A 22,522-nucleotide genomic window follows, 5' to 3' on the forward strand; every position below is an offset into this window, starting at 1 on the left:
GAAAAAAAAAAAAAAAAAAAAAAAAAAAACATTATCATTGTTCTGGAGCCACACACCTGTCGCCAGGTGCTCCACGGAGGGTGTAATTGTTAATGGGTATCAGTTCTTACTGAGGCAAGGAAACTATTCTGAAATGAGACAATGGTCATGGTTATAAAAGTTTGAGGATATACTAAAATTCTCAGAGTTACACATTATTAAAGGGAGCATCTTATGGCATGTGAATTATATCTGTTTTTTAAACTGGAAAAAGATCAAAGTATTTTATTTATTTTTCATTCATGCAGAGCAACAAATGTAACCGAATGCCTAGCTAGGACATGGGCCACACAAGATATACAACTGGTCCTTGCTGAGCTTGAGGTTTCAGAAATGGGGAGACAGAGGACAAGTTGAAAAGCAATAGCTGGGCATGGTGGCACCTGAAGTCCCAGACACTCAGGCTGAGGGTTGTGAGACCCTAGGAATTTGAGGTCAGCTTAGCAACACAGCAAGACCCTGTCTCAAAAAAGCAAACAAACAAAACAGTAACGACACGCGCCACTAGTTTTGTGCAAGGAGCTGCCATGCTGGGAGCTCTGGTTCAGGGCAGAAGATCCGTGGGGCAGCAGTTGGTCAGGGAAAGAGAAAGGAATTAGCTTGATACCTGAGCATCACTGCTATCTAGGCACCACCCAAGGGTCCATGGTACTCCAGATCTTACAGGGGCTGTTGGCCTCCAAAGACCACTGTTTTAGGGTGGGCGTTTAGCTCGGTGGCAGCGCCTTTGCCTCACAAACACGAGGTCCTGAGTTGATCCCCCATGCCAAAAACAAAACAAACAAATACTACTGTCATGTCTTTGGAAGTCATGAACAGAAATTTCCTAAAGGAGAATCTGAGCTTCTTAATAAGACAAGAAACACTGCTTAGGTTGGAAGTGGCATATTGTCAAAGTCATGATCAGCCCTGAGTAGTAGCTGGATTGACATGGGCTTCAAGTTTTTGTGCTCAAGTTTGATTCAGGGATACACAAAACACTGAACCCACTCTTAATAATCCATTGATATCTGCTGATCTTGGGTTTATTGAAAACTACCTTGCAGCTATTTGGCACTTGCATTATCATTTAAGGCTTTGTTGTTGTTTTGGTTTTTTGAGACAGGGTCTTAAGGACAGAGTCCAGGCTGACCTCAAACTTGTGATCCTCCTTTCTCAGCCTCTTAAATGCTGGGATTATAGGCGTGGTTATCATGCCGAGCTAAAACATTAAAAAATATATTTTTTAAGTCTCAAATGATGGGGTTGAGGCAGGAGGATCATGAGTTTGATCCCTGCCTGAGCTACATAGTTTGATACTGTCTCAAAGAAACAAACAAATAAATAAATGTTACGGAGAGGTCCACAGGAGGCTAAGGCACATGGATCACATGGTCAAGGCCAGCTTGGACAATTTAGCAAGATTTTATCTCAAAATTAAAAGGACTGTGGCTATAGCTCAGTGGTAGAGCACTTTCCTAGCACGTGTGAGGCCCCAGATTCCATTCCCATACCACCAAAGAAAAAAGAAAATTCTACTTTTATTTCCCCTAATAACCTCTCCAATTTCAAGGGATGATCCCAGTTTTAATAAATGAGACTTTGATGAGGCTGTGCGCTTATGATCACTTTTCATGATTTTATACTCTAATCTCTTCTAGATTATGTATTTTGTATATAAACATATTAATAAATCCTATATAATATACATATTTTTATGAATTTGAGGTCTGGTTTTTCCACTTAAGCAGTAAGTTCACTTAAGAAAGTGAACTTTCTGTTCATTTTTGTGGTGCTAGGATTTGAACTGAGGGTCTCCTGCACACCACGCAAGTGCCTGCCACTGAGCTACGTCCCCAACTTACTACTTGTGATGCCCTAATTTCCCTGAGCTTCGGTTCTCTGCTTCTCTTACTTGTACAACAGAGTTGTGTGAGTATAAAGTGAAATGAGTGTGAAGATGGTCACCAAGTGTGAGTCCTTCGCCCCATAGCCCATCCGGTATGACCTAGGGCCTGAAGTCATAGCCAGGACAATGGTGTGATCAGATGTGCCTTTCCCTTCAGGGTGGGTTCAGAGCTGTCACAGAATTCTCCACGATGCCCCATCTGCCAACGTGTTAGGAGCCACGGCTCTTGATTATACGAACCATGCGTCCCTGGGTCTTTGTCTATCATTGTACCTTTCTTGAAGCAGACAGATTAGAACTGAGCCTAATGCTAAAAGCAGGGATTCTCAAAACAGAACCCACTAATTCACGCTTTGAATGTGGAACTGGATTGTATAGTATGTGATGCAGCCTGTAATCTTATGAACAAGCTCCCCTGTTTAGAGAGCTGTATTTCAGTTTTGGCTAGGGTGACTGTAAGTCCTGATTACCTGTGGGAGTCTTGGTTTGTGTCTTTTTCTCAACAACCTTTCTCTCCCTCGCGCTCTTTTTCAAGGTGAGGTCTCACTGTGTTCTTCAGGCTGGGTTTGGGCTCCTGGCCTCAAGCTACCCTCCTAGCTCAGCCTTTCCCATGTTGGGACTACAGGCATGTACCCAGCTTTCAGTGAGCTTACTGACTGCTCCTCTTTTCATTACCCCACAGACCTACTTTAAATGATAAGTAATATGATCACCCTGGAATTGGGGCTGTTATATTTTTAAAATCTTCACCTTCGCCAGGCATTGTGGCATACCTAATCCCAGCTACTCAGGAGGCTGAGGCAAGAGGAGCACAAGCTGAGGCCAGGCCCACAGTGCAGTGAGACCCTGTCTCAAAATAAAAAGGGACGGGGTTGCAGCGTAGCACTTCCTGCTTTCAATCACCAGTACCATAAAAACAAAACAGAAAACACTCACCTTGCAAAATAAGTACTCTTCCAATTTTCCTGATTTGAATGTATTTTTAGAGGACTCTAGTATATGGTTTTTGTTTTGGTGATTTTTTAAAAATGTTTCAATTTTTTATCTTATTTTACTTTTGTGCTGGGGAGTGAACCCCATGCTTGTGCCTCTTAAGCAGGTGCTGGACCACTGAGCTATCCTTCCAGGCCTGGACATTTATTCATTTTGGAGGGGGGTTTCTTGAGATAGGATCTCCTCACCATGAAGTTCAGGTTGACCTTGACCTCACTGTGTAGCGTGCGCTGACCTCAAACTTGTGGAAAATTTCCTTTCTCAGCTTCCCAAGTGCTGTGATCACAAGTGTGCACCACCATGCCTATGGATATTTATTCTTCAAGGCCACTGGCTATGAGGTGGAAGCCACTTCTATAACTGTAAAACTTATTCTAGACACATGATGGAGCTCTTCAGATGAGACCTTGTATACACACCTTGGGGTGATTAACAATGTATCCGGGGCCGAATGAAAAAAGAAAAAGAAGAAATCAAGATGAATACGAGTACAATTTCCCATTTAAATATATCAATGAAATGGAAAATACTATTTGCATATGCTGGAAAACAATCAGCAAGAAAATCATACCAGACAATAAAACTCGTTTTCACGTCAATTTTCTCATAATAAAATTCTGAATGCATTCACAGCAATGACGTTAAAGTAAAATGTGTGGGTGGGAAAATTAGGCCAGAAACTTGAACAAGACACTAATGAAACAGAGACTTGTGGCATATAAACGTGAAATGTCCCCGACAATCCCAGTTTCTATCATGAGCATGGTGTGTTAAGTTTGCTAGGTATGAGCTGCTAAACTAAGTGCTTAATGTCTAGTATGTTACTCAATCCTCCATACACGCCTGTTAGCTCCACTTGCAGTAAAGAAAACAGGTTGAAAAAGCTTCAGAGAACTCACCTAAGCCATTTCTCAGCTACCCCGCATCAAATCCACTCATTTGCCTGATTCTGAAGCCCAAACCCTTTCCCTGTAGACAAATAGCCTTCAGAAGAAAACTTCCCTTCTGCAGGAATAGGAACAAACTTGCTGAAAACCCTGTGAGCCTCTCCCAACGAGCACCTGGAAAAATTACTGCTTTTTAAGTAGGATCTGAGGATTGCATTTGGCAGCTGGATGTAGCTCAGTGGTACAGCCTGGGCTTAGGATGCATGAGGCTCCAGGTTCGATCCCCAGCACCACAGAAACATCAGAGGTTAGCCCGTCTTTAAACCTTGTCCCGCTAATATGTTGATATATATTTGTACAAAAGATACTGAGTCTGCTGCCATGGAACTACACCCCCAACCCTCCCCAGATGCCGGCGGATCAGATAACGAGCGGTACTCACCACGGTGCTCCAGGACTGCCGGTCTGCACACAGCAGCTTTGCAGAAACTGCATCTCTTGGGCTAACTTCATGTCTGCACCTTGATTTGCTTTCTTCCTCTTCCCTCTCCCTTTTGCTTTCTTGTTGGCTGCTTCTGTATTCTTGGAAGTCACCTTCCATCTTGGCTGGAGTAAGCCAAGGCAGGCATCAATACCTATAGGTACATTCAAGCACATACATCATTTGTTACCGTGTCTTATGGAAACATTTCTGAAAAATAACAACATCACTGAGCTAAACTTGCCTTGTACAAGCACCTGAACTCTTCTTTAACTTACAGGCAAGTTTGGTTGAGGTAAATAGCATGTTTCATTGCCTTCTGAAAATATGCTGAACATGCAGCAACCTTCGCTGGAAGACTTAAGGTCAGCGCTGTAAACAGGCACCATTGTACAGGTTCCGGGGAACATGTCCCACTACATTCTGTGGCCGGAGACTCCCGCCCTTCTACAGTTCTCCTTTTATTTTGGAAGCCATTTCCCCTGTTGTTAGAAACCTTTTCCGCCTGTATCTGTTGCTCCGGTTTAGTTTCTTTTAGGAACAGGAGCAAAAAGAACATGAGTTGTTTTGAGGGGGAAAAAATAAAAAGTTTCTTAAAGTCACAAAGGCTCAGGAGCCTGGGAAGGACAGAACGCAAAGGAAGACACAGCTGCGCCTGCTTTCATGGCGCCTCCACACAAGGGATGCGCCTCTCTGGGCACCATCCTGCCGGGAGGAGAAGTGATGGCCCAGCGGCCGGGGATTTAGCTCAGTGGTTCTACTGCCTGCCTCACAAGCTCAGAGAGCTGAGTTTGATCCCTGATACAAAAGACAAGACAAGACAAGAGATCATCCAAAGGACAAGGTGGCCTCTCCCTTTCCCCATACTAACTTCTTGGAAGTCCCAAAAGAAAGCCAAACATAACATGAGAAATGCTTCCATCAAGACATGGTAACAAATGCGCTTGACCAAGAATGTGATTCTGAAAACGGCCATGCCACTCACAAGCTTCTAGAGCTTCAAGTAGCACGGTTTTGCTCAAAATAGTATAAAATGGCTGGAAACAGGCAATATTATAATCTTACAGACCCAAGTGCATCGATCGAAAGGTGCATTATAACCCATAAAAAAGCCACACAGCTGTCACAAATCCAAACTATAAACCTGCCCTGAAATAGTGTCCCAGCTCTGATAACTCTTGTGTAAACATTTTACTAGTAACTATTTCGTTAGCTTCTGTTTTCTAGGGCAGGGTCTTGAACGTGGCTCTGGCTGCCTCGAACTCCCGGCTCAAGCAATCCTCTTGCCTCGAGTTCCCTTGTAGCTGAGACCACAGGCAGGTGCCGCCCCACCCAGGTTCTTTCTGTGCTCACTGCCAAGCCGCCCCTTTTTTCTGAGCTTCCCTCTTCTCACCTCCCTGTCGGTGGCTGCTGGTATATTTTTGGTGGGAGGATAAATCGCTGGTGTCTCTACAGAAGCAACTTGGCACTTTCTCTCTGAACATCACAGAGCAGTGTGATCTCTGACCCCTCCATCTGCTGCCAGCGAACACATCCAAACGTGCACACAGGGCCCCAGGCGGCATATGTCCCCCACGCGTCACAGATGACCCAAGTGCCCATCATTAGTGGAGCTGAGTAAATGCATCAGGAGATGCCTGTGATACAAATCGCTAAATTTTACAAGGCTTTCAAGACAGAATGAGAAGTTCCTCTCGGATCCAATACAAAATGTTCCTGAGATGTATCGGTAAGCACAGAAGAATGTGTGTATTTAACTACCTTTTGTGTAGGAAAACAGAGGGTGCCCGGGTGTAGCCAGGGTTACAGTGCTCGCCTAGCAAGTGCGAGTGTGTGTGAGGCCCTGGGTTCAATCCCCCACACAGGAAGAAAGAAACAGAGAGGAAGAAATCATAGACCGGTGCCTACATTTGCCTGAAGAAACTGAAGAGGACACAACAAAACACACAGAAGTGTTTGAGGGCTGTGGGAGTGGGAGTGGGAGCAAGAGAGTACAAAGCACACACCACAGGTGCTTTATTGGCTTGAATTTTGAGCCACTATAACTGCATTACTCAGAAGCATTTTTAAATATTGTTATCGGAGCCAAGCATGGTGATGCACACCTAGAATCCCAGCCCACAAGAAGCTGAGGCAGGAGGATTGCAAGTTTGAGGCGAGCCTGGAGTACATAGTGAGTTCAAGTCTAGCTTGGACTGCATAACGAGGCCCATTTGCAAAAAAGAGAAAAAAGATAGATGTGTGTGTGTGTGTGTGTGTGTCTATACTATTATTGCTGCTATATGTGGCAAAAAACAACAACAACAAATGCATAACGAGGCCCATTTGCAAAAAAGAGAAAAAAGATAGATGTGTGTGTGTGTGTGTGTGTGTGTCTATACTATTATTGCTGCTATATATGGCAAAAAAACAAACAACAACAAAAACAAAGGCCAAATAAGGGTCATGAAAGTGAGGCTTTTGTTTTTGCTTTTGTTTTGCTTTTTGAGGTAGGTCATCCTCCTGCCTCAGCCCCTAGTGCTGGGATTACAGGCACAGACCACCATACTCCACCAAGTGCCAAGTTTGAAAGCACAGAGGACTTCTTGGAGGGGTGTGTGAATTGGATGAAGAATGATTAGAGAGGAGGAGAAAGATGGAGGCACAGTGACCCCAGCTCTAGTCTGTGCCGTCCTGTCCTCGGGGCTGCTGCATGCTCGGATCTGTCACCTCTCACCCCTGCGCATCCTTGGCGCATCCTTGAGAGTCACCATGCCACGGAAATCACTTTCTTTTCAGTGCTGAGGGTTGAACGACAGGCCTCGAGGGTCCTAGGCAAGCTCTCTACCACTGAGCTATGCCTGCTTCCCTTGAAAAATCAAATTTGAGTCCATTTGAAGACAGGATTTTTTTGTTGTTGTTTCTGGGGCCCACTGAGCTACACTCCTAGCCCTATTTTTGGACGGGATCTGTCAGAAAGAAAAGTAAAAGGATTCTACCCGATTTCCTGACCTCTGGCCTTAGAGAAGGGTCTATCTTTTTGTTGTTGTTGTTGTTGTTTTGATAAAGTAAAAGGATTCTACCCGATTTCCTGACCTCTGGCCTTAGAGAAGGGTCTATCTTTTTGTTTTTGTTGTTGTTGTTTTGAGATAGGTTCTCACTATGTCATTGAGACTGACCTGGAACTCACTATGTAGCCCAGGCTGGTCTCGAACTCACAGCAATCCTCCTGCCTAGGCCTCCCAAGTGCTGGGATTACAGGCCTGTGGCACCACACTCCCCTGTTTTGTTTTGTGTTTTTTGTTGTTTGTTTTTGAGAACAGTGTCTCTCCGGACTAAGAGGCTACTGGGTGCTTTAAGGAGAGGGAGGCCACTGTGGCACTGGCTTAGTTATACTATGTATCTCTGCATCTCCTGATTTGTATCTCCTTACTTTTCTCCCTTAGGGGGATGGAGAAGAGATACAGTGTTTCGCAGTGTTAGAGTAGGTGATCCCTAACCAGGGTAAAGGAAAATCAGCTTTGTTTTTACCAAACTCATGAAATTGCTCAATAATTCTGATATGACTCATCTTAGTACTTTATAACCACAGTACCCCTGCTGCCTTAAAAACAGTGTTTCAGGGAAGAAGATCCAATTATGTTAAAATCCTCCTCCTCCCTCCTCTTCCTCTCTCTCTCTCTCTCTCTCTCTCTCTCTCATATACACCATCTATGTAAAGAACAAAACACCTTTGAAAAAAATGATAAATATTTACATCAATGAGGTAAGACCATGGAGAATTTTTCTTTTCTTCTTTAACTGTTTTATATTTTCCATATATTTAGTAAACACAAACTACTTTTGTCATTAAATAAAAAAAACCAGTGGTGGGGGGCAGCCACAATGAATGCTCACTTCTAAAAGCCGAGATTGGAAGTTCGTATCTCCTCTCTCTCAGCTCATCCTCCAGGAGGCCGGATCTGAGCCTCCACGGCTGCTCAGGGCTCATTTCTGGACATCAGGGCATCCGCTTTGAAACCTTCACCTCATCAGCTTTGGGGACAGACAGGTCCTCCCTGCCATTTAATCCCTTTCCCTGAGTGCTCCTGCACCTTCCATGGCTCCCACTGCCCCTCCAAGATCATCTTAGGCTGGATTCAGCACTTGGTCCCATCCCTCCCTCCTCCAAAACAAATAAATGGACTCCCTCAGAATCCTCAATGAGGCAGTTTGCTGCTGCCTTTTTTCTTGGGGACAGTTAGAGCAAGAGTGTCCCTTGTGTTTCTCATAATGTCTGCACGCATTCTGTGCTGGCAGCAGCTCCTTCCTCTCCCTTTCCCCCAGGCCGCCTCCTGGGCCTCCTGTGCTGACGCCACCCGCTTCCCCCTCTGGTAGGAGAGAGGCCAGGCTGGCCAGTCGTCAGCCCAGCTCCTTTAGACAAATTAGGTGCACGGTTTGATTCAATGAGGCTTAAAGGTTCCCGGAAGCCAGGCAAACACCTTGTAGGTGTTTAATGTCCTGTCAGCAGGGACGAGACCACTTGTGCAGGGTTGGAACAAACCATGTGGTAAAAGGATAAACTAAATCCCGATCACAGAGGGCCTGCAAGATCGTACTGCTGTCAGGTGCCACGGTCGGGCAGGGTGGGCGAGAAGAGAGGCTGAGTTGCGTGAAGTCTCAGCTGGACCCCTGAGGTGGCACGGTGAGGCACACAGAGTCACAGGCCCGCAACAACAGTGCCATGCATGAAGGCTCACAAAGCATACGCGCAGATACGACAGTTATAAATCAGGAAGAAAGATCTTACACAAAACATGCTCTGTCCTCCCACCTTAGCAAAAACACCTTCAGAATGGCCGGAATCCAGCCGGAAGTTGGAATTCTTGGTTTCCTCCTTCAAAGTCATTGCCAGGGCATTACTGGGAGGCGCGGGCCCAGCTCCACCCTCATCCCACTGCCCAGTCCAGCCTCAGGAGGGCCTCTGCCGCAAAAAACAAATACACAAACCAAACACACACAATCACACAAGTCAAGACACTGTACTATGTTCTCAGCACCCACCATAGAGCCTGGAAATAGTAAACACCCCAAAATATTTGATCAATGTTAGCTGAAGCTGTGAGGACCCTGGGTCCTGCCCGGGGTTCTCGCTGAGCCTGAGAAGGCTGCAAGGAGACCCCCATACTCATAGAAAGACCCTGACACCTTGATCGTGTTCGATTCCTGCCCGGGGTCAGTGAAAATGGATGACCGGTGTGACAGGTGCACAGTCCGTGACAGGGAGAAAGGAGTTTTCACAAAATTTAAGCAAAAGATGTCACTTTAATTGGGCCCCTGTGGTGCTAATATTTTGACTGTCCTTATGTCACATCCTGACTCCAATGACAGTGAGTTGAATGCTCTCATGTCTTTCCTAGAGGCCTTGGCCACCCTTGGGGACAGATGCAGAGAGGGAGGGGCCACTGGGTGGCATCCCTTGATTGGAGTCCTGGCCCCCAGAATCTTTCTTATTCTGAGGCCTGTGGCTGGGGGGGTCCCACAGCTGGAAAAGTAGTAGGTACAGTAGAACGCTGTGAACCACCTGCTCATTTCAGCTCTGAAGGCTTTTTTCTTTCAGTAAGTGTTATGACTGCATCCTATGACATGGGTGAGGCTGAGGAAGGAGGATCAAAAGTTCAAGCCCAGCCTGGGGTCAACTTAGTGACTTAGTGAGACCTTGTCTCAGAATTTGAAAAATTAAAATAAAAAAAGCTGGGAGCGTGGTGCAGTGTGGATGGCCTGGGTTCGATCTCCAGCACCCCACACCCCCCCACAAAAAAGAACTTAAAATTGAAACATTTTCTGGTTTGAGTCCAAAAATCCAGCATAATTGGGACTCTAACCTGTAAGGCTATCAGATTTGCCTAGATGTTTGAACACTGTTCTGGTAATATTTAACTTTTTTTTTTTTTTTTTTTTTTTTTTTTTTGTACTGGGGATTGAACTCAGGACCTTGGGCTTGCAAGGCAGGTGGCCGTACTACTGAGCTAAATCCCTGTTTTGTTTTTTGAGATAAGGTCTTGCTCTGTAGTTCAGGCAGGCCTTGCACTCATGGTGACCCTCCTGCCTCAGCCTCACAAGTGCTGGGATTACAGGTGTGCACCACGATGCCCAGCCAACTATTTTAATTTCTGACTTACAGGATACTGTGTTGGTTAGGTGCCTCTATCTCTTAGGCACCTTTACTTTTGCTTACTTTTGCCTTTGTCAAGGGCAGAAGTGTGGTCAAAGCTGAAACCCTTGATGCAAGGCTGTGAAACCCCATCACGCCAGTTCTGAACCCTGCCTGGCTGTAGGGAAAGTGAGACAATCTGTACCAGCTCCTGCAGGGGTCTCCCACAGGGGCACCAGGCTCATCAGTGCTGCCTCCGGCTGAGCAGATCCTCCGGATACACTCACTCCTCTGATCCCGCCGACTTCATCCTGACAATCTGTTTCTGCAGCTAATGATGGAGACACGAACGTGGGACTCGCAGGCTTTTCCAGATTGCTTTCAACCTTCCAAATGCCAAACCATCAGAGTTTTTAAAAATAGTTTTTGATTTTCTAAGTACCACAGCAGCAGGACCAGAAGATGACAATTTTAAGACAACTGTCCTCTGTGCCTTGCTGTTGGTTTATCGGTTTATTATCTGACTACTCAGAGAGCAAGGAATTGCACTGCAAGAGAAATGGGCACAGCCCAACCTGGGGCACCCGGGGACTGTCACCCTGGGCCTGCATGGCCTTGTCTGAAGTGGTTCCCATATCGTAGGGGTTGGGACATCCTGGGGACCATCTGATAAGACAGGAGTGCAAACTCTGGCGGGGCAGACTGTGACAATGCAGGATGGAACCTCTCTCGCGAACCAACACACAGAGGGCCGGGGGCAGAAAGCACTGGATAAGTTAGGATTAGGTTTGGCAGGGAGTGACCCAAACCTCCAAATAAGAGTGCTTACCCAGGATGGGAGCTCATTTCTCTCTCACACCGACAGAGGCAGGAGGTAGGCAGGGCATGGCTTCACAGAGTCATTAGGAAACAAAGTTGCTCTCTGTTCTATCCCATATTCCCTAGGGCAAGGATGGTGAACCTTTCAGAGCTTTCAGTGATACAAACAGCCTGCTGGGTTGCACGTGCCATAGGTTCGCCACCACTGCTCTAGGGAACAGCCTGTGTCCAAGCTGGTGAGGAGAACTGGTGATCCTATGAGGGTCACAAACATCTCTGCTCTCACACCAGTGGCCAGAACTTAGCCAAATGACTACGTCCTGGTGCCAAAGATGCTGGAAAAGATAGGCTTATCTCAAGAACTGAATGTGCAGCTAAAAAATGAGAAAATGGAAGAAAGAAAGAAATGAGAGAACGGGCTGGGGTAGACTATGAGCTGTCTTTGCAACATTGAACTTGGCCACAGGACCTTGGAAAAGGCCTCCAGAAAAATGATGCCTGAGCAGAGAGTGAAATATGATTAGAGCTTATATAAGCCAAGCACAGTTAGATAAGCAATAACTTCTAATGTTCTGGCCAGGGATGGGGGGTGCATACTTCTAATCCAAGTTGCTTGGGAGGCTGAGACAGGAGGATCATGAGTTTGGCCCATCTGACCAATATAGTGAGACCTCCCATTTGAAAAAGATGCTAATGTTAGACAGTGGGGGACTATAGTTCACAATAATCTACTATGTATTTTATAAGGATAAAGAAAGCCACTTGTGGTGGTGGTGCATGACTGAAATCTCAGCACTCAGGGAGGCTGAGACAGGAGAAGCCCAAGTTTGAGCCCAACCCGGGCAACTTAGTGACTTAGCAAGATCCTGTCTTAAAATAAAAAATAAAAATTGGCTAGAGACATAGTTCAGTTCAGTGTGAAGGCTCTGGTTCAATGCCCAATCACACACACACACACACACACACACACACACACACACACACACACACACAATGAAGAAGTTCAAAGACTCCAAATACAAAATTATAAAGATATGGTAATGTTCATTTTCCATTTTCCTAATTTGAGAAGCACCTAAGGGGTAAGCAAGTACTGGAATATCACATATAATATGTTCCATTATTATGCTTTGATCAGAAGAATTTTTTTTTTATTTGCTACCAGGGATTGAACTCAGGTCCTTGTGCTTGAGAGGCAGGTGGCGGAACCACTGAGCTAAATCCCTGGCCCCTGGAATAATTTAAGGTTTAAGGAGATGGAAAATTAACATCTGATTTGAAAGATTAAAATTTGATTGGACCAGATTGTACAGATGTACAAATTACATATATTGCCTTGTATAGATGTGTTGAATATCTGCATTGTACTCCACAAATCTGTTCAACTGAAATAATAATGAACAAAAATCAGTTGCAGAGAACTGACACAGATGGAGGAGATGGCGGAGGAAGGGAAGAGCGCTTCCGGGACGGGACAGCATGTAGGACCCAGGAGGGTAAGAAAGCAGCATGGCGGTGGTGGAGGAAGTTGGCCGGAGAATGGGGTGGAGGAGAACTCACCGCCCACACTGGGTTTGGGCTGCTCCTCCTCCCACGGGGCTCTCAGGGGCTGGTCTTTTCCTTGCCGACTCTGCATCCGCTGTGTCTCATTCGCCAGGTCCACAGGGAGTGGCCGGCTGTTGCCTGCAGAGCAGGAAGGGGAAGAAGCCAGACTCACTACGATGGCAAAGGCTCCTGCGCTAGGCCTCAGGCCCTAGTCGTTCCTCCTGCCGCTTCCTCTGCCTCCGGGAAATCCTTCCACTGTGCCAGTGCTCACGCTGGAGTCCGCCCAGTACCCTCTCCCTCACCTTCCGATCCAGCTAGGCTCTGACGGCCTAGCCATCTGCACCCTCCATCTCCCACATCGGCTCCTCTTCTCCGGGGCCCCTGCCCTGCACTAGTCCGGCCACCCTGGCCCCGGAGAGACCGACACACTGCAGGGGTCTAAGTTTGTCTTCTGCACCCACTCAGACCCCTCTAACCCCATCACGTGGAGCCTCGCCTCAGCTGCCTTCCTAAACAGCTCCGGCTCTCTTGGAATACACGCATTGGTTTACAATTTTATATGCACAGGTTCTTTGATTAACATGCCCATTGCTTTTGCCTGAAACAAATACAGAGGCTTCAGGTTAATCCTGCAAACAGTTTCTCTTTGTACATGTACAGGGAGAGTGACCTTTTTAAATACTCGCACATCAGGGGAATATTTTAAATTAGAGATCTGAAGGCTAATTGTGGTTATAAGTATTTTATATTAACTTTGCTAATGCTTTATACTGATATGAAGTAATAAACCCAAATTTCTGTCCTGGGTATAATGAAGATGGTTTAATATTGGCAGAACAGGATGGTTGCGTTTTTGCAAACACTGTTTTTGGAGGCCTCCAGCAGGGATCCAAGGTCAGGGGTCTTGGGAAGGTGGCCCAGGGGTGCAGGGGAATGGGGTGAGCAGGGTCCATTTGTGTTCTGGGTGCCACTCCACACCCGTGACAGTCACCAGGACTAAGCCATGAGGGGCTTCCAGCCCAGATGAGTCCTTCCAGTGTGTTTTGTCTGGCCAAAAGGATGTTAATTTACGTGTGTGTGTGTGTGTGTGTGTGTGTGTGTGTGTGTGTGTGTGTTACTGGAGACAGAACCCAGGGCCTCAATCTGCCAGTCCACAGATACCTCTGCCCCTGTATTTTTGCTTATACCTCCTAATTATAGGTCCCCGATTTCACTACCATAAACAATATGCCAAGAACATCTGCAGAAACACCCTCTTCAGGGTCCCAGGAGAGCATTTCCCTGGAGAAGACCTGCAGGAGTGAAATTGTTAGGTTATCAGGCATATTTGAGGTCACAGCTTGACTAGCCTTGGTATTATTCAGCACCAGAATTTGCCAGAATCTTGTGTAAAAGCTCTGTCTCATTTTTTATTTGGTATTTTTGGACATCCTATTATGCTATTTTGTATTTTTAAATTGCTAATGAGATTGAGAACATCACCACAGACTTCCTAGCCATTAAGGTTTTCTTTTCTGAAAATGATCTCCTGATGACCTCTATTCCCCCTGCAATGGGGTTCTTTTTGTTTGCTGCTGCTGCTGACACTGTGCATATTCTGGACACTAATATGTCACTGTGGATGTCACAAATATCTTCTCTATGGCTTGTCTGTTAACTTTGTTGTGTTATCTGTGGAATAAATAACCAACCTCTTTCTTTCTTTTTTTTTTTTTCAGTACTGGGGATTTGAACTCAGGACCTTACCCTTGTGAGACAGGCGTGGTGATGCTGAGCTAATATTATTGTTTGTATTTTGGGGATCTTGTTTAGAAAAATCTTCTGCAACTGAGGTCTCCAAGCTACTCTAATATTTTCTTCTAATAGTTTCTATATTGCCTTTCAGATTTAAGGCTTAAGGTCTTTAATCCATGGAGAGTTGCTGTTGTTTTTTTTATGTTGTGAAGTAGGGATTTAATTTCATTTTCTTTGTAAAGACAGCCAAATTTCCCCAACATCACCTGCTAAAATGATCTACTCTTAATAGGATTTGTGGGGTCACCTATTTCACTATATTTCTACATATTCATGAGTGTGTCACTGGGTTCCTTATCTTGCTCTATTTGTTTATGCTTTTGTTTCTGAATTAATACACTACCCTACACTGTTTACTTTGCTTCTAAGTCACGTTAATATCTGGTAGGGTGGGCCTCTCCTTAGCGTTTCTTTTTTAAAAATATCTTAATATTGTGTAACAGGAAGAAAAGCTCTAAAGGTGTAGGGGAAGTGGGAGGGGTAGGGGAAAGGGAAGAAAGGGAAAGAAGAAAATAGGAGAAAAGGAAAAAAAATGGAACCAAAGTCTTTGTAAACAGGGAAGGGTGGAGGGGCGAAGTGAGGGCAGGGGGATGGGGAAAAAATAAGAACCAAGACCTGTCATGTAAAGGTACAAGATCCCAGTGAGGAATGTGACTGTAATGCATACCTAAAATGTACCAAAAAGAAAATTATCTTAGCTATCAAAGATTTTAGTCTCCCAGTTACATTTTAGAATCAATCTGTAAAAAAAAAAACAAAAAAATACTGCGGGAATTTTGCAATTTCTTTGATATATTAATTTCAGGAGAGATCATACCTTCACAAAATTACTTGTCCAACACTCCTCCACACACAATTCTAACATTTCTATTCTTCTGAAAGTGTGTTTTAGTAGTGCTTCTAAATCGTCTTTATCAGTCTTCTGTGTTCTTTGGTTAAAAATATATCTGTGTGTGTTTGTGCATGCATGAGTGAATGTGTAAAATTTGAGAGATTGTGGTTGTTGTTGCTACCATGTTGCTACATCTCAATTTTCTATTCTATTTGCTTGTTGGTTATTGCTGGTGTAGAGGACAGGCACTGATTTATGATGGTTCTAGCTCAATTCGTTTATGAGCTGGTCCTCCCTCTGTTCCCATCTCTTAGTCTTTACCTCATGCTCCATTCCAGGGCTCTGATCGCACAAGGGTGTGGACCGTGCCGAAGCGGCCGTCCGCAGTGGAGGAGAGAAGCTTCACCATGCCCGACCCTGCTGGGACCTTGATCCTGGGCTTCCCACCTCCAGAAATGCAGTTTCCACTGTATAATACACGCGATGGCCTTTTCCTTTCTGTGAAAATCAGTACAACCCCTTCTGCCCTGGCTATTCTGGGTTATTTTATAGAAAGGTGTCTCGGGTTAGAAAGTTTCACCTGGGGTCTTTAAATTCAGATAATGCAGATCTGATTATAGCTATGAAGTGGTTTTCCAAAAGAAAGAAAGAGAATTAATATTCATGGCATACGGAAGTAACTGACTTTTTTAAATGTTAAAATATTTTAACTACTTTATCTTTTTTTTTTTTTAAGTTCTTGGGACTGTACCCAGGGCCCCCATAGGCTAAATGCTCTGTCTCTGAGCTACATCCGCAGCCCTCTTCACAGTATTTTGAGACAGGGTCTCCCCAAATTGCCCTGGTTGCCCTTGAACATGTGACCCTCCTGCCTGAGCCCCAGTAGCTGGACTTACTGATGGGCACCACCATCTTTGCTTCCTCTAAATCTTAGTAAAAAAACATTTTCATGGGGGTGTCCTCAAGATGCCCTGCCAGAGAAGAGATGGAGGTTGCATTGTCTCTAAAGGTGAACCTCAACCAAGAGACAAAGAAGCCCACTGACTCCCAGGGTAAGAAGGAGAGACCTCCTGTTTCCTGATCAGGAAAGAGAGGATCCATCTCCTTCCAGCAAGGGGAGGTCTGCAGCCTGTCGGTCCTCTCTTAGAAAACGCCAGAAAGATTTCTCAGGTGCAAAGCGCTAGTCACGTTGGTGTGGAATCGCATCTCAGAACCATATAAATGCCTCTGCATCACTCCCAGAAGGAAACCCACGGCCAGAGCCATGGCTCTGACCACCAGCCTGAAGTCACCTACCACCTGCTCCTTCTTCCTCTGCTCTAGCCGCCTGGGTTGTTTCCTATTCCTTGAACACAGGCAGTTGACACTGGGTCCGGGGCCTTTGCACATTCTTTTATCTCTGCCAAGAGTGCCCTTCCTGGAGACCAAAAGTCTCCTTCGGTTGTTCAAGGCTGTTAAAATCTCACTTCCACAGAGACCACCTGACTGAAGCCAGCTTCCCTGCTTCCTACCCTTGTTAGCATTTGAGTTACAAATCTGTTTGATTATTTGCTAATTCCCTGTGTCCTCCCCTAGGATATAAGCTCTGCAAGGGCAAGCCCCTGCTCTAGAACAGCCCCAACATGTGGCAGGAGTGCAGCAGACGTATGTTGAACCAGTGCATATGCAGGTCGGCCTGCTGAGGACAGACGGGTCTGGGTATCGGGAGTACCAACGACACAAGCCTGTGCGTTTTTCCTTCAAGAACTCCAGCGGCCTCCTCCTGTCTTCCCTGCTCCAGAAAGGCTTCAGAATAGAGAACGACCCCTCCCACTGCCTTGGGGCCAGCAGCCCCCCCTCTCACACGCTGCCTCTTTTTTCTTCCTTCTCCACTTTTGTCCCACAGCCAGTCTGGACTCTTCTGGGCACCTCTGGGCCTCCCTGGGCCATGTGCCCATTGAGCTGCTCAGACCGTATCTGCCTTGGGGCATCTCCTGGGGGAGCCATCAAGTTTTCCAGACAAATATTACACCTTTTACCCTCACAGCTTGACCCTGAAGGAGGTGAAAGCCTTTGTCCAGAGAGCCCTGGAAAAGGGAGAACCGGAGACCCACAGCCCAGAACCGGTGGGCCTGAGAGGCAGGCGAGCCCTCCGGCATTCTCTCTCCAGATCATTGTCACTGGACAATCCCATGAGCGTCCCTTCCCAAGCCAAGAAACGGCCCACATCATACCTCCCTCGGAGGCCTCCCACATTTCTCGCTCAGGGCCGGCGGCTGTGCTAGTGACTGCTTTCTGTAACTCATCCCCTCTAGCTGCACCCTGCTCTATGAGCTCTGTCTTGGCAGCACGCCCTTTCCAGACGAGGAGATGAAGGCTGCAGGGTAGGAAGGAATTTACTCCAATTCACTTTGCAAGCAGGGGAGTCAGGAGTATAATGTAGGGTGTCATCTCTGGTATTTGGCCTATCCATTTTAGTCACTTTCCTACTCTAACTTAAAAACAGCCTTTAGAGCATAAATTTCACCCATCGTAAGTGCACAATGTAACGATTTTAGTAAACTTACAGTGTTGTGCAACTGTCACCACAATCCAGTTTTAGAACATTTCCACTACCTCAAAATGTTTCCTCATATCATTTTTGGTTAGTTCCCACTCCTTCCCCTAGCCCTAGGCAACCACTGATCTATTTTCTGTCTCTATAAATTTGCTGCTCCACACACTTGATATAAATGAAATCATTATGAAATCATCCTGCATTATCTTTTTTTTTTTTTTTTACTACAAATTGCCTTTGCTTTGGGGATACTTTAGTTCAATTCCAGCGTTCACCGCAGAGGTGTGCATTGGAGTGCAAACACCAGGAAGGCTACACTTCCACTCTGCAGGATGCCAGGGAAGGCTCTGCCTCTTTGCTAACTCCTCGGGGCTCCTGAGGACATAGACAGAAGCATGGCCTGGCTGTAAGCAGAGAATCAGGGCGAGTGTGGGTGCTATTGTTGAGCTCTAAAATGTCTCCATAAAGTCACATGATTGTAGTTGGGGCCTAGCTGGAAGGAGTGGGTCACTGGGGTTGTGATACAGAAGGACATAGTCTCCTCCCTCATCTTTCTGTTTCTTCTCTGCCATGGTGAACAGCCTTCCTCTACTGAAGGCCCTTCCACCATGTCACTGCCTTGGACCCAGCTGATCATGGACTGAACCCTCTGGAGCTGTAAGCCAAAATAAACTGCTCCTCCTTTAAGTTGAGGGTGTTGGGTATTTTGTCTCAGCAATAAGACAGAAAATGGGTACCAAGGGTGTGGTCACTGCTGTGACTTTACATGACTATGTGGTTCCGAAGTCTTTGGAATTAGTTTGCAAGAAGAGTTTGGACAGGTTTGGAGATGCAGGCTAGAGAAGCCCTAGAATGTTGTGTGCAGTGCTTGATGTGTGATACTGGTCAGAGCTCAGAAGATTAGAATGCTGATAGGAATGTGGACCCTCAAGGCGAGGCTTAAGTGGTTCAACTTGGGAACAAGGGTTACATTGGCAGTTGGACTCAAGGTCATGTATTTTACGTTCTGGCAGAAAATTTACCTATGTTTTGCCCATGTCCTGAGACCTTACAGGAGACCGAGATGAAGGACAAGAGATTAATTAATCTGGTAGAAGAAATTTCAAGACAGGCCAACATTCAGGCTGTGACATGAGAACTGCTGGCTGCTTTAGCCAGATCTATGGTAAAAATCAGCAAATGTCAGAGTTGAATGATTTGAAAAGTTTGCAGTTTCACCAGAAAGGAAGCTCTTGCCAAGATGGGACCATAGAAAGCATGTTGCTAAAAAGATTAAGTTTAAAAAGAAGCCAAGTATTTTGGATAAGGAAGATACGAAAGATGGCTTGAGAGACTTCTCAGGAATCAGCAGGGCACCATCCATCGCAGGCTCAGAGGTACAAAAGTAGAAGAGCTAACAAAAAAAAAAGTAGAAGAGCTGCTGAGAGAACGAGTTCCTTGGGACCCCCCCCCTTGGGATTTATTTCACCACGTTCAGCCATCCAGGCACTCAGAAACCTCTGCAGCATTGGTCCAAGGGGACTAAGCTATTACTGAAGCTGGCAGCCAACCACAGTGTTTTTCAGGCATGCAGAATGCAAGAGTTATGGGTTCAAGGAGGCTTCCACCCAGATTTCAGAAGGTGGCCCAGGAAGTCGACATATGACAGGGACACAGTCCCCGCCAGGCCCATTAGAGGGCAAGTGCATAAAGCTGTGAGAATGAAGCCAAAGGTGCAGCGGAAACCCCAGGAAGTCGGAGATGCCAAGCATGGAACATCTGCTGAGGAAGCCACAGGCAGAGAGTGAAGACAGCCCCAGAGAGGCTCCGTGTGGGGCTGTAACCTGCAACGCCAGAAGGGCAGAGCTGACCCAGCCCTTTGGAACTCATATTTCCCCATGACCTTCCCTTTGAGCAACACAGAGGATTTGATGCTTGCACTGCTGGATTTCGGTCTAGCTTTGGTCCAATTTCTTTCCATTCTCTTATTCTTCCCTTTTGAAATGGGAATTTTACCTTATGACATTGTATGTTGGAACTGTTCAACTTTCTTTTTTTTATTTTTACAGAGGCTGAGTTTGCCTTGAGTCTCAGGGGAAACTTTGGACTTGGACTTTCAGCAATGCCGGCACTCTCAAGACTTTAGCTTTTGACTCTTAGAGATGAAAGCAAAAATGCATTTTTCTTATTGAAATTTTAGATAAACATGAGCCTTTTGGAGGCCATTTATAGAATTGAAGTTTAGATCCAAAATATCCCCCAAGAGTCTCATATTCAGACCTGGTTGGAAGGGGCAGGCCATGGGGAGTGACTTGATAAGGTACATTCTCATGCCAGGCTCATTTTCTCTGCTTCCTAGCTACCATGGTGTGAACAACTTTTTTCTGCCTTGTCCTTCTACCTTGTGGTTCCTGTGTTAGAAATGGCTGACCAAGGACTGAACCCATTGAAACTGTGAGCCAAAATAAACCTCTCCTCCTTTAAGTTGGGAATGTTGCATATTTTGTTCCAGCAATGAGAAAGTGGCTAATACAGTGAGGGAATCACACATATTGATTTTTATTTCTTTTCTTTCTTAATTCACAGGAAGCCATATTTGCTGCCATGTACCTGTAAATCCAACAACTCAGGACACTGATTTCAGTTTGGATTTCAGGAGGATTTCAGTTTGGGGCCAGCCTGGGCAACCTAGTGCAACCTTGTTTTAATCCTCAGTACCCTCAACAATACCAAATCAAACCAAGCCATATGAATTAGTCTATCTTTATTCATAGATTTCTACCCCAAATTGTGTCCGAAGAAATTTCATTTAAAATAGAATACAAATAATAAAGTGCAGGCCTAAAAATTTTAACTTAAAATGTAATTCAAACGTCCACAGTGAAATAGGTCAGCCCACCCCTACCCAGTCAAGAAGCTCCTCCCTGAAACAGGAAGTGAGGAAAACAATAATGATAGGTCAACCCCCTTGCATTCCCTCCTCAACAGCCATCATTTCATGGCCACGCAAGGTTTGGGTCTAGAGCACTGACCTTCTGGGGACCCTACTCTGAGGCATCTGGACCCTGTGACTCGTGAGGGCGCCTCTCCCCAGGAGCAAAGTCTGAAGTGACCTCCCCAAGCCGGAGGGACAAATGAGGGTGTTGACCTTTCCTCCCTTCCTGACCATCACCCCTCTTTCTCCGAATGCAATTTCCATGCTACCCAGCAAACCCAAATCCCTGTCTCATAACCAAACATTTCTCTTCCTACAGGGATGAATTATTTTCCAAGTCAGAAAGGTCACGCACAGGGTTATTAACGAGGCCCTGGGAAGGCGATGTTTCCCTCCCCACATCACAGTGATATTTTACTCCTGTGAACTGTGTTTTCTGGTAGACCAGGGAACAATCCTCTTTAAATTTCATTCTCAAGTATCTCTAAGTAGTGGGAGGATTGGGGGAGACTAACTGGGTGACTAATACCATCACAACCTACAACGATAGCGCTAAGAACTTACTATGGGGGGTATGTGCCGTGTTCTGTATGTTTTGTCTGTTTTTTAAAAAAAATCTAATGCTCAGAATGATTCCATGAGGTCAGTGATTTTTATTAACTTCATTTTCCAAGGAATTATTAAGACTGTCAGTATAGAAATTTTAGCAGAGTTTCTGGTTTCATTTTTGTCCTTTTTGAGATAAGATCGCATGAGGTAGCCTAGACTGGCCTTAAACTCACGTTTCTCCTGCCTCGGCCTTTCAAGTACTGGGATGTGTACCACTGCTTAGCGCTGAAATTATATGCAATTATTATCATTAATAAATTATTAGTACTACAGACTTTTTATTATCTCTCTTATTAGTATAGAAATTACTAGGACAGAAAATAGCATAAGGGCTGAGGATGTAGCTCAGTAGTAGGGCCCTTGCCTAGCAAGTGGGAAGTCCTGGGTTCAATCCCCAGCACACACTCACACACACACACACACACACAGGCGCGCCAACACCATTACTACAGTACTTATTAGTACAAAGATGACACTATTATAGTAACTAGTACAGAAAGTATTATTATTGGCTCTATTTTTCAGAAAAAAGAGACTCAGAAAGGCAACAATGGGCCGGGGATTTAGCTCAGTGGTTCTGCTGCCTGCCTTGAAAGCGCCAGGCCTTGAGTTCAAAAGCAAGAAAAAGAAAGAGAAAAAAAGAAAAGAAGGCCACCATTACCCATGGAAAGTTCCAAGAGTTAGCTAGCTAGCGGAGCAGCCGCATCCCCAACAAGACCTGAGTTTAAACTTGGACACTCAATTCCCAGCTTTGATACTCAATCTCCAGCTTCCTCTACCGGGCTTGAAAGGGAGTCTGAGCCCTGGGCTATGACTGAAGGAGATGGAAGTGCAAAGCCTTGCTGGAGGCCGAGAGGCAGCAGAGACAAGGGTGTCTAATTAACTGGGGAAATATTCCGGGATCCTGTGTTCCTAAGAAAGAAAGCATTTGAAAAGTTAGGAAGGAGCTGTAACAATGTTGCGTTTACACAGCGCAAGTATTTCATCACCACGGCCCTCGCACGGGAACGAGGCTATTGACTCCTTTGGTTTTTGACCGCTCTGCCAAACCCTGTTAGTTTTACAGGAGCTGG

General features: G+C 45.5%; 1 protein-coding gene across 1 annotated transcript in view; it reads right to left on the reverse strand.

Moving 5' to 3' along the window:
• Positions 1-12,898, reverse strand: part of Myo1e (myosin IE) — a 196,498-nt gene extending 183,600 nt beyond the window's left edge. The window contains exons 1-2 of the mRNA XM_019210159.2: positions 12,780-12,898; positions 4,250-4,442 (exon numbers count right to left, since the gene is read on the reverse strand). Coding sequence (XP_019065704.1) covers positions 4,250-4,408 — 159 coding nt within the window. The 5' untranslated portion in view covers positions 4,409-4,442; positions 12,780-12,898. The remainder of the gene's footprint in view (positions 1-4,249; positions 4,443-12,779) is intronic.
• Between the last annotated feature and the right edge of the window lie 9,624 nt (positions 12,899-22,522).

This window comes from Fukomys damarensis, unplaced genomic scaffold, assembly GCF_012274545.1.
Source record: "Fukomys damarensis isolate Sample0158 unplaced genomic scaffold, DMR_v1.0_HiC HiC_scaffold_25, whole genome shotgun sequence".
NCBI classification, from domain to species: Eukaryota; Metazoa; Chordata; class Mammalia; order Rodentia; family Bathyergidae; genus Fukomys; species Fukomys damarensis.